Genomic DNA, 12,414 nt, shown 5'->3' with positions numbered 1-12,414 from the left:
TTTCTGGTGAAAGGTTAAATGTTTATCCAACTAATGCCTGATGCAGACTGAAAAATTGCAATCAAAACAAAGAAAGGGGCCAACCTGCCTTCCCAGTACTGTGGTTTTTAAAAATCATTAATTCCAGAAAAGACCTTTGAAGTGAATGCTGCATATTATTAATTACAGGCACTTTTCAAAGACTCTTCCTTGATTTCTTTCTTTACACATTGTAAACAGTGCCTCAAACTCATCCTCACCTAGCTTGAGCAACCAGCCCTCACGATCAGGGTTGAAGAATGTGTGAGTTAGGTCATTTCCATCATCTTCTGGGATTTTAAACGGTTCACTCTTGATACTGTCGTACAGATTCTGAAGGATATTAAGTCACAATATGGTAAATATTCAGCAGTATTTGATCCATAAATTTGACAGTAATGCACATGTTTAAAGTCACTCTTAAAGCAAGACAATCTATAAGCCACAACTAATTACAGATTCTAGAACAATGAAAGCCATTTTTCTCTTACCCTCAAAAGTTCTTCTGGCAGGTCACCCCCTTCATTGATTCCCCTGTTCATGGAGATGAAGCGCTCAACACCGGGCTTGTCCCTCACATTGGGATTATGAAGACTTGTATTTAGCATGATGATGGCAAACGATAGAACATAACAGGTATCTGAAAAAATAAAAAAGAGAAGCTGACTAATACTTTATTTTCTGATGCAGGGTGGCAGAATCTAAAAAGACACAGTTTCAGACAAAAAACAAGTGCAGGATGAGCATCCTTAATTCAAAATTCCAAAATCCAAAATGCTCCCAAGTCTGAAACTTTGAGTACTAAGAGGTTTCCACAAGTGGAAAATTCCACACCTGAATTCCCTTGCCCATGTGGGGCTCTGAGCAATGCTCCCTTTTATTTTTTTGTAGTGATGAGCAGATGTTTGTACCGCTCTAAGACACGGCACGATTATAATACGCGCTACCCTCCTTGAGAGGCAGCAAAGGAAAATGAAAATAAATAATCCAGGGAGCGAGTGACCAACACTACTTTCCTACTACACCACTTTAAGTACAGAGACACACCAGTGAAAGCAGGGTCAAGTGAAAATGATTATTGTATGACAATACACATGCTCACTGTAACAAAAAAACCCTATATACATTATATTGCACTGCAGCTCTTAAGGTACAAACTTACAGGGACACGCACATATTCCAGTCGACCGTTACATGTTATTACCACAAGCAGGTAAATCCTGTTTATGACCAATTTCTTTAGTGCTCCCATGAAGTACCAACACACCGACAAAGAGCAGGGTTGAGGCGCCCTCAGCACCCAAAGTACAGAGGACTATGAAGCACCAAGAAATGAACAGCAAAAGGTGGAGTTTCAGGAACCGCTGGCACACAGGAGGGTAAGTGGGTGGCACGGTCACACACTGCACTGCACCTTAAACTATTTAATGAAAGCACAGCATCATAGGTGGAAACTGAACACCTACTGTTGTTTAATAGCCGATACATTTATTCTGCTGATGCTACAGAGCCTAAACTGTTGCATGCACAAAATTATCTATAAAATTACCTTCTGGCTATGTGTACAAGGTATATACTGTATGAAACATAAATTTGGTGTTTAGACTTGGGTCCCATCCCCAAAATATCTCATTATGTATATGCAAGTATTCCAAAATACTTCCGGTCCTGAGGATTTCAAATTAGGGATGCTCATCCTGTACTTATAAAGCATGACATGTAGTTACATCATAAATTCACTCAAAACAAAAAAGCCAGGACCTAACCAAGAAGATATGGAAGATAATATGCACACTTTTTCCTTTTTTTTATTTGTATTTGTAAATCTTTTTTTCCTGTATCTGCATAATATTCAGAGCTGTCAACCTTAATGTAGTAATAAATGTGATTCATTTTTGAAGGTATACAATGTTATTTTTCCTTAATCACATTAATCAGAACCCTTTTAATCTAAGTCAATGTTTTTAAAATTAACATTATTAAAAAATTAAGTCCAATTTTAAAAATTGTCTTTAAACTGCCTAGTTTTTAAATAAACATAAAAGTACTTGTATATCATTGTATAAATACACAAAGTGCAAAAAGTGGGATGTAAAAGGACCACTGGTCACCCAGAGACCGAACACAAATCTCTATGCTTAGGTGTGGTTAAATTCTACTTCGCAGTCTCACAGTGCTCCTGCTGTGACACTCTACTCCTGTCTTTTCCAATTGAAGTCTTTCAATGCTCATTATCAACCCTGAGAAAAATCGCTCCCCTCGTTTCTGCACCTTGTACCAAGACCAATAGATTTCTGTGAAAGTTAATGTTCCTTCTAAAGCAACCTCCATCAATGTCCTGCAAAATTACCAGTCAACATGAACACAAACAGTTAACTCTTTCCAGAGTGTAGTATTTTCATATAAAAAGAAAATTTCTTCAGTGACACCTCCAAAATCAAGACAAAGTAATGCAAGTGACTTGAGATGAAAACCATTCTTACTTCAATGTCAATCTAATATGTCACTGATTATTATTGGTTTGGTAATACACATTTTAAAAACTACCCAGTCTTAGTTTACATCAACTTACATATCTACTGCTCACTGTTAATGGCTTATTTTAAAACCTATGACTAATTAAAAGCATCAGATTTAATATAAAGTATTGGAATTATACAAAAGTACCTGTACTTTGGAACACCCCTGGATTACAGTGGCAGTATCGCTGTGCAAAGGCCTCCATCATGCGGTCAATTTTCTGAGCCTCACCAGGCAATCGGAAACTCCACAGGAATTGCCTAAATATGATAAAGTTGAAAAGGCTTAGTTATTAACAAGCTGGAACATAAGTTGAGCAAAACTGGATATGGGGGCAAATGGGAAGTGTGACAACAAGACCCCTTTCATTCTCGTTAGCAAAGTCATTCAAACATAACATAATCAAAAGTAAAAGGAACAAAAACAAAGAAACTAATCTTTAGCTTACCTGAGTGCCTGAACAAGATTGAGGTCTGTGAACTCATGTAGATTGACAAATGCATGTAGGACCTTAATGTTCAGTTCATCCCTGTGTGGAAAGCAAAGTACAATATAAATATGGCAACCATAATGAATTGAAGACAGCTACCAGTCACTGGGTAAGCAGGGAGATGTACAATTACAGTTATACTGTAGCACTTTGTATTGTTATTGAGATAAAGTTTAGTACACATGAACTGGCATCCTGTTTTAAATGGAAGTTTGATGATGGGGTTAAAAATTTGCTATTGAGTTAAGTTCAGACTCTGATTCTATGATGTTCAAAAAGATGACAAAAGTTGATATTAGCATGGCATCACTATGTGTGCTATGTCCAATGAGAACAGTTTAACATGGATATTTCCTGTCTGTGTCGTTTACTCATGGAATAAGGCCTGCTGATTTGCTAATTTTTGCATGATAGTTATTGATGTATACAATTTATTTATATATTCATGTATGCACACACAATCGCACAGTAAAAGAAATTTATAAATGAACTTGAAGATCGGCGACAGCTACCACAACACATTCTGGATGATGAAGAGACCGAAATGAATACACATACAGAGTCACGGGGGTATTTAGATCTGAGTGGCATTAAGCCACTCCTGTAGCAATCTATCTTAAAAGCTTATTTACTTCATTTGACCCAATGTGTTTAGTTTAAAATTAAAGCTGTTCACTTCATTCAATTTTCTGTTCATTTTACTCTATATTTATTTCTGTACACAATGCTTATAAATGAATGTACTTGATTGTGTATTACTACACAGTACAATTGATTGTATTATACTGTAAAATCATGGCGGCACAGTGGCGCATGGAGTACCCAGGTACTCCAGTTTCCTCCCACAGTCCAAAAACATGCAGGTTAGGTGCACTGGCGATTCTAAATTGTCCCTAGTGTGTGTGTGTGTGTGTGTGTGCACCCTGCGGTGGGCTGGCGCCTTGCCCAGGGTTTGTTCCCTGCCTTGCGCCCCGTGTTGGCTGGGATTGGCTCCAGCAGACCCCCGTGACTCTGTAGTCAGGATATAGCGGGTTCGATAATGGATGGATATTGTAAAATCTTCTGCCGAGAGATTTTCTGTGGTATCATTAAAGTTAAATTTACAAGCCTAAATCAGAAAAACTTGGGATGCTATGGAAAATGAAAAAAAAAAAAAAACCTGCAGTGATTCTTACAGTATAAAACCAAGACATTTCAATGGTTTGTCTGGTGAACTTATTTTCATAATATACATCCATTCCAGCATTTCAGGCCTACAACACATTCCAAAAAAAAGTTGGGATGATAAACCACTCACCACTTAGTGCCAAAATGTATGTAAAAGTGTTGTAAGAAAGAATAGCAACATTACTAAGGATACCAAGTTATGAAGCATTTCAAGTGTTATTTTGCCCCATTCTTCCTGCACACGTCTTAAGGTGGGCAACAGTATTGGGTTGATGTCGCATTTTTGTTTCAAAATTTTCCACACATTCTCTACTGGTGACAGGTAAGAACTGCAGGTAGGCCAGTCCAGTACCGTTTTCTTCCACAGTCATGCCTTTGTAACGTGTGTAGAATGTGGTTTTGCATTGTCTTGTTGAAAAATGAATGGACATCCCTGGAAAAGATGTCGTCTTGAAGGCAGCATATGTTGCTCTAAAATATCAGTGTACTTTTCTACATTAATGCGGACATCATAGAAGTATGAATTACCTTTGCCAAGGGCACTGACTCAGTTCTATACCATGGCAGACCCTGGCTTTTCAACTTCTTGTTGGTAACAGCATAGATGGTTCTTTTTGTCTTTGGTCCAGAGAACACGGCGTGTATTTCTTCCAAAAAAAGACCTGGAATGCTGATTCGCCTGACCACAATACACATTTCCATTGTGTGATGGCTCTGAGCCCAGAGAAGTCGATGGCGCTTCTGGGCATGGTTAACATTCCTTTTTTTTGGCACAGTAAAAGATTTAAGTGGCATTTGTAAATGTAACTCTGTATTATGGTGCTTGACAAAGGTTCCCCAAAGTAATCCCTTTCCCATATGGTTACATCAGCTATTGACGAATGACAGTTCTTGATGCAGTGCCGTCTAAGGGATCAGCACCCTTTATTAAATTAATTAAGAATTTTGCCTCATTACTGGCCCTAATTTGCTCCCATACCAACTTTTTTGGAATGTGTTGCAGGCCTGAAATGTAGGAATGGATGTATATTAACAAAAGAAATGAAGTTGACCAGACAAAACAGGAATAACTTGGGTTCATAATGCCTGTAATGAAATTAAAGAATATTTAAGAATCACTGCATTTTGTATACTGTCCCAACTTTTTCTGATTTGGAGTTATACATGGAAGTACTGTATGGACGATTTCATATGAAGTTTATGGCTGGCCAAATTATTTAATGAACCTTTAACCTGGCTGACAGGACACAGTAAAGTGCTTGACAAACATTAGTTTTGCCCACCTCTGATCTAGCAAATTGCATTAAATAGCACAGATAAGCCAAGTCTGGAGTCAATGCACTGTTGCAGGACATATGACTTTACATCCTTCAGCTTAAATTAATATGGCACAAATTTTATTATAATGCCAGACAGGTTTCTTCTCTTTGAAACAGACTTAAACAAAGTTGGTAGTACTAACTAGTGCAATGGATGTAACCCTTGTTGTCATTTCTTTTTTCAAGAAAATACAGGATGAGCCAAAAAGAAGTACCATATTTCAAACCTTTATTCTACAAAAATACTACAAGACAAAACAAAATTTCATTACAACACAAAAAAGGGTGTACGAAATAGATTTTTTTCCCCCCACAGTGTTTTAGAAATGAGGTCTTCAAGGTGGTGGCCATCATTAGCAATATATTCTTCGAGACAATTTTTGAACGCTCACATGATTCATTTGGCCATTTCAAGGGGAACAGTGGTGATTTTGTGGCTAATAACATCCTTGAAGGCTTCAAGGTTTTGAGGTAGGTGTATGTATACCTTTGACTTGAGATAGCCCAGCCCAGTAGCTAAAGTTTTGCTTATTTATGCAACCATTCAAATGGAAATGTGCCTCATCGCTGCACATGACGATGGCCTCTCGATTAACGGCTTGCAGAATGTTTGCACACAACTCTCTACGGCCTTCCTAGTCTCTCTCTGTTAGTTCCTGCACTACCATCATTTTGTATGGATGGAAATTAAGGTCCTCATGTAAAATCCTCCTCAAACACATGTTGGAAATGCCCAAGGCAGAAGCATGTTTGCACGCTGAACGTCTAGGATAGCGTTCTTCAACCTTTTTACACCTGCAGACCAGCGAAAGGAGGAGAAATATTTTGCAGAACAGCTGAAGCGAAGACAGAAATAAAAACCAATGTAGATGGTATTTTATTTATTAAATCTCATGTTATAAAATTACAATTTTTAGTTAGTGTGACATCTGCTGCTGCTTCTTTGACAGAAAATTTGATATACGTGGCTGCAGTGTCGCTTCATTAACATCCATTTGATTTCTCTGTTGAAAAAACGACCAACAATTTGATAGGTTTATAACTCAGAGATGGATATTCTTCTTTGAGTGATATCCAAAATTGAAACAATGACTGCATTTTATATGTCTGGACACCAGAGTAACATAAGAAGACAACTCGATCAGCTTTTCTTTTTCATTAAGATCAAGTGTGCATGATTTTATATCTTCCAAGAAGGGATTATTAATCCAGAGGTTACCTTTACGAGGATCCTCATTTTCAGCGGAATAATTATTAATGTTTTCAGCTAATGCTCTTAAATGTTAACTTATGTTGAATATGGCTTTCTGGTTGACATCAGCAGCAATCAAAAGTTCTCCCAAAAGTGGAACATTTCTGTATCTTCCGTTTGTACACAACTATCATAAAGAGCCAGTTTCATTTTGAACACATCCATTTTATTTCTCAATGTAAAAATATTTATGCAAGACCCCTGAAGAGAAATGCCCAGTGGCTTATCAGTAAAATCTCTATGCTTCAAATGTAAATGATGCGGGAGTTTGGAAGGTTTCATGGTGTCATTTGATAGAATTTCGGAACATACTACATACAAAGGCCGCGGTGATAGTTCACTGCCAGGGGCTACAATAAAATCAAGCTTTAAATACTCCTTATCATAATGCCTAACAAAATTTCCTTTTCAGTTTGTATTGCACATTCCAAAGTATCAGCATATTTCGTTTTCTTTGTTTTTTCTAAACTAGAAGCATCAGTACTTGGTAAACTTCAGTATACTCGGTATCATCACTACTTTTCTCCTGAATATTTTCCTTGCCTCTACTAAAGAAGGTTAAAAGGTTTTACTTTTTGATTTTTTTTGTCTCCATTTTGTAGGGTTTCAAATTTTACGAAATAAGTAACTTGTTTTCCGAAATACAAGTCAAGTCAAGTTTGGGAGCATGCACTGGTACTGTGCGTTGCTGCACCCACCACATGACGAAACAGCTCAGGATTGTGGTTGGCAACCCCCCAGGCAGACACACAGTGCAGTCCTACCCTCCGGAAATGACCCTCTATCTGCTGCAGCCAGGTGTTAGGTGGGCAACCCCTTGGCCTGGTCCAGCCACTCAGGTCCCCAACAATGAAGATCCTACGTGCTGGATCACCTTCAGGGAGATGCACCACACGGCCATAGTGTTGTAACTGACGCTCCCTCACAATGCAGGTAATGTGCCTCATTCGGGACTCCATGAGCAACCGCGCATTCAACAAAAAGTCAAAGCAACGGTACCCAAGGATTTTCCTGAGAGTCCAGTCTTCATCTCAGGTCACTGGACAGCATCCATGTCTCGTACCCATACAGCAAGACAAGAAGCACCAGGATTCTAGACTTGGACATTCGTCCTTTTGCATAGATATCGGGAGCACCACACACCCTTTTCCAAAATACCACAACACAATATTAAAAAACAATACGCATGAGCGCGATAAAACAAAATTTATTGCAACGTGTTGACATGTGACCTGATGCAATACTGGCATTCAGCTGCCGCACATTTCACCTATACTCGTAGTCGCATGCAGTGTCCCGCTTGCCCAGTAACAATGTAGTACCTGAATCATGTAGCTGTGACATGATTCAGGCAAAATTTTTCACGGACCAGCAGGAAATGCCAGTTGAATAACACAGGTCTAGGAGACTACAAAACTGATGCCCTTACAGCTGGGATGTTTTCAGGTGTTCGTACAGTCCAAGAATGGCCTGAAGGTTTTATGTTCAATGTTGTACCCATCTGTCTAAATTTAGCCACGCACTGAAGAACTGTTTTCCAATTTGGGACGTCACTGTTAGGAGGAATGCTGAAGTGCGATCGGAAGGCATTGGGGTAGCGATGATGATTTCATCGTTTTTGAAGAACGCTTCGACAGCGAAAGTACGGTGTGCACCAGAGAAAGCCATGTTTCTGAATGAAAACTACAAGGAATTGCCTATCAAAGGACTCCCCCACCCCAATCCACTCGGCTGCCTCTACATCGCACAATGACCTTGAGAAATGTGGTACTTCATTTTTGCTCACCCTGTATGACATTTTTTGAAGAAAGTGTACTTTAAATATACTATACGGTTAGTTAATTAGTTGTAGCTGAAAATTTCATTTACAAAGTTGCACAAAATACAGGGATCTTAATAATACAATCTCAAAACAACATACTGTAGTTTTAATTTTTATATATTTTCTGTCCAACACGAATGTGTTTCAAGTATGCTGCTAAGGAATTGATTCTGGGCCAGGATAACTAATTTATTGCAAAATGTGCAATACTTGCATGTACAATTATTTCAAAAGTAAAAAGCATAAAATTTGATGCAATGTTTAAGAACTGATCTTAGAGTAAAATAATGTTCATACTGTTGAACGCATGCATGTACAGAAATTTGAGTATATTCACAGGTTATACTCAACCTGTGCTATGTTATTTTCAAACAAAAATATACAATTTCAGGAGTCTCATCATTGTTGAATTTGGTAAGCCCTAGTCAAGAATAAATGAAAGTTCAACAGATTACTTAACTTTACATGTATAAATATTATGCACGTGGAATATATTTATGGTATACTGATGTACTGCTCACCTTTCACCCAGATAATCTCCAATTGCAGTCTTATTGAGGCCTTCTCCCTTATATAAGAACTGTGCAATGTCATCAGCCGTGTTTTGTAGTAGTTCATTTTCTACAAGGAACTGTATACCCTACAGACAGTTTAACCAAAGAATAAAGTAAAAATACAAAAAGTTAAATTCAAGGGTTCAAGTTTAATTGTTTAATGCCAATATATTAAAAAAATAACTTTATCGTTCTGAATTGCTACTGCACTCTTGTAAATAGCAAAATAAAAATGAAAAAATATATATATTTTTAATTTGAAAATGTTTCATATTTGTTGATTTTATTGGTATTCTTTCTGTTAGATCATTAAGTTTGATCCATTGATGTTATAGCATGTACTTTACTGTATTTTTTTATATTTCTGTACCAGTAGACTAGCAACAAACACCTCTCAATTTAGTAGGACAAATTAATTTCAATGGAAAAATTTATTTTGTTACTCAGGCAAAACAGTCCAAGAATGAAAATTAGAACTATAGAACAAAAAAGAAGTTGTTTTAGTAGGAATAAATACAGAAAAATTGTAAGGCAATTCTGAACTCAAGTAAAGGCTTTACTGGTTTTAACAAGTGCCACATCCATCTGAATCTGTGCTATTCTCTCATAATGTAATATGATGTAATAATGCCTGTGCTGCCTCTCTGGACTTAATAGTATTATGAGGGTTAGGGTAAGAAACAGGCTAGTAAACAAATACACAATCACAGCAAGGGTTAAAGAAACCTACACTTTTAAATAGATGGATTATGGAAGAAGTCTGGGGTTTGCAGATGTTGCAGTCAGGCATGAGCAGATGGAGAGCGAGTTATTCTGGTTTGATGTCAGACATTTGGAGGAATCCATTGCCTTCTCCAGTAGCTGGAATGTTGATCATGGAGTGTGCCATTAAATCAAAACTATTCAAATCATTTTTGGGGGAGAATTCATATTCTAAATACTTTTTCTCAGATACCTTACAACAGGTTTGGCTATAGCCATCATTAGGTAGAATTATATTTAATTGGTCTCCTGGGAAACACTTTTGTTCGTTTATTAGAACATAGACTTTAAGCACTGAAAATGTTTGATGGGCCAGTGTCTGGAAGAAAACCCGTGAGACTTTATTAATTATGTTTGAATTTTTTTTACTAGTTTGTATTGCATAAACTGTTTTATTTGCGTACCTTCTGTTTTGAAATCTGAATACATAATACACATTTTCAACAAAATTTAAAACAAGAGGAGTACTTATTCTTTGCTTTTGAATGGATATTTGTTTCCTATAGTGTGTAAAGTTGGTCTAACTAGCGCAGAAATATTTTCTTTAGCAAACTACGTGGCTTGCTGTATGAAGGCAATGACTTGTGAAAAATTCTGATGCTGGGTGTAAAATAAGAATATGTTAACTGGTAATTTGAGTAACTTATTATGCATTCATATGATATAAAATTAATTTTCACAGCTTAAAGATACTGTAAAAATATGCAACGTAATGCGTATTACGTTGATCAACAACAGCGCTAAGAATCTGCACTGAAGCCCTGATTCAAATAATTTTTTTCGCAATGTCCTGATTCAATTCAATATCAATTTTATCTTGATAGAATTAGCATGCACTGATATATTTGAAGTGCTAACTTTTTTAGAGATTAGTTAATCATGCACTGAGAACAATAATATAGTGCAACAAATTTTAGTAGCACTTTATTTGAAGGGTGTCTACATAGTGACTTCATAAAATATGCATAAGCATGGAATGACATTTAAGCAGTAATACTTGATTACTAATGAACAGTTAACATAAATATTTGCAAGATGTGAAACAAAATATCATTGCTCTTTAAAAAAAAAAAAAAAGGCCTTTTTCACAACACTGCACTCATTCAAAATTCACCACAATTCAACTAACATATGTATTGCCAAATCAGAGTCCACAAATAGTAAGGGGGACTACTTGTTTTAATACAATGGCATCTACTTTATAAAACATCTATATCGTCTTGTGAATTAATGAATCTCCTTGTAGACACTTTTCAACTAAATTGTTTGCCACATTTACTCCTCTATTGGACATTTAAAATAATCTTGAATTAGTCAAAATGAAAGTTACAGCGGGAAGACTTATATCTTTGTATAATTGTATAAGTTACACATATCTAAAGTTGCTCACATGTAGCAGTCACGTTAACTCATTTAGAAAATTTGTCCTCACATTTCCTCCTCAGACAAAAAGGAAGTATTTTTAAAACAAGGATTTAGAGGTGATGCTTGTTGACCATGTCATCGGATTAATGGAACATAATAGACAAAGAACCAGCCATTGAGACTGACAATGACATGGTACAGCTTATGGAAATATACATTTTATTTTGGTATTGCAGGCTGCTATAGAACTTTCAGCTTCTGCCAGCTTGCTTATCTGGGTGACACATGCTGAAAACTTTTTCCATTGTAACAGTACAGCTGGCCATGTGCTTAAATAGAAAGCAACATTTATTGGACTTGCCAATACAGAAACTTGACATTGATGCAGTCACGCGATAAAACGGCACATTGGAAATGTTAGAAAGGTTTTTGGAACAACAGCCATCCATCTCAGCAGCTCTGCATATGGGCAGCAAGGTTGCTCCAGGTATGACTGGTGGGCAGCAAAGTTGCTCCAGGTATGACTGGTGGGCAGCACTCTTACTTGGAACACATTCACCGCAGGTGCCCAGTTGCATTTAACGTAGTGATGGGATTGTCATGTAGGAATGTGCTGCCCTAGATGTCCTGCTGTTGCAAGTTAGGACTACTCTCTCTACTGACCCGAGAGATTAGGCAATTCTTCACTTAATAACTTCATAAAGCCGAGGTACAATAACTTCACTCATTTGCTTTCTGGTTGGTACTGCATACCGCAATTCGAAAATCCATATCATTTGTTGAAAGACCTTGCTTTCCAACAACGGTATAGCCTACCTTATCTTTACAGATAAAAACTGCTACAAATTCTGTTATTTTTTGGGCACGAGGTAAAATACATGGAAGCTTAGTGCTAAATGCAGTCTAGGCTCTATTCATTTGGATGTCGAAAAAAGATTGTTTATAGGTGACATCAGGATAAATGTTTCCTCAAATTCATTGTGTTACAACAATACTTCTGAGCTGCACAGCTCAGAAGCAAAAATCTACATATGGTAATTGAATTAAGACAGAGATTCACAAGATCAACCTTGATACTGTAAGAATCAATATAAAATTGTTTAAATGAAAAACATCTATTAATCAGAAAATAATATTTTTACTAA

The 12,414-nt window shown here is 37.0% G+C and overlaps 1 protein-coding gene across 2 annotated transcripts in view; it reads right to left on the bottom strand.

Moving 5' to 3' along the window:
- Positions 1–12,414, bottom strand: part of cyth2 (cytohesin 2) — a 51,544-nt gene that overhangs the window by 17,994 nt on the left and 21,136 nt on the right. The window contains exons 4-8 of one of the 2 annotated variants that reach the window (XM_039741885.1): positions 9,110–9,228; positions 2,987–3,067; positions 2,686–2,798; positions 510–658; positions 240–351 (exon numbers count right to left, since the gene is read on the bottom strand). In XM_039741885.1, the coding sequence (XP_039597819.1) occupies positions 240–351; positions 510–658; positions 2,686–2,798; positions 2,987–3,067; positions 9,110–9,228 (574 nt within the window). Of the gene's footprint in view, positions 1–238; positions 352–509; positions 659–2,685; positions 2,799–2,986; positions 3,068–9,109; positions 9,229–12,414 lie in introns of both variants that reach the window. The other variant, XM_039741884.1, reaches the window with a different exon arrangement.

This window comes from Polypterus senegalus, chromosome 18 (genome assembly GCF_016835505.1).
Source record: "Polypterus senegalus isolate Bchr_013 chromosome 18, ASM1683550v1, whole genome shotgun sequence".
Classification (NCBI taxonomy): Eukaryota; Metazoa; Chordata; class Cladistia; order Polypteriformes; family Polypteridae; genus Polypterus; species Polypterus senegalus.
This window is presented reverse-complemented; position numbering and strand designations above follow the sequence as displayed.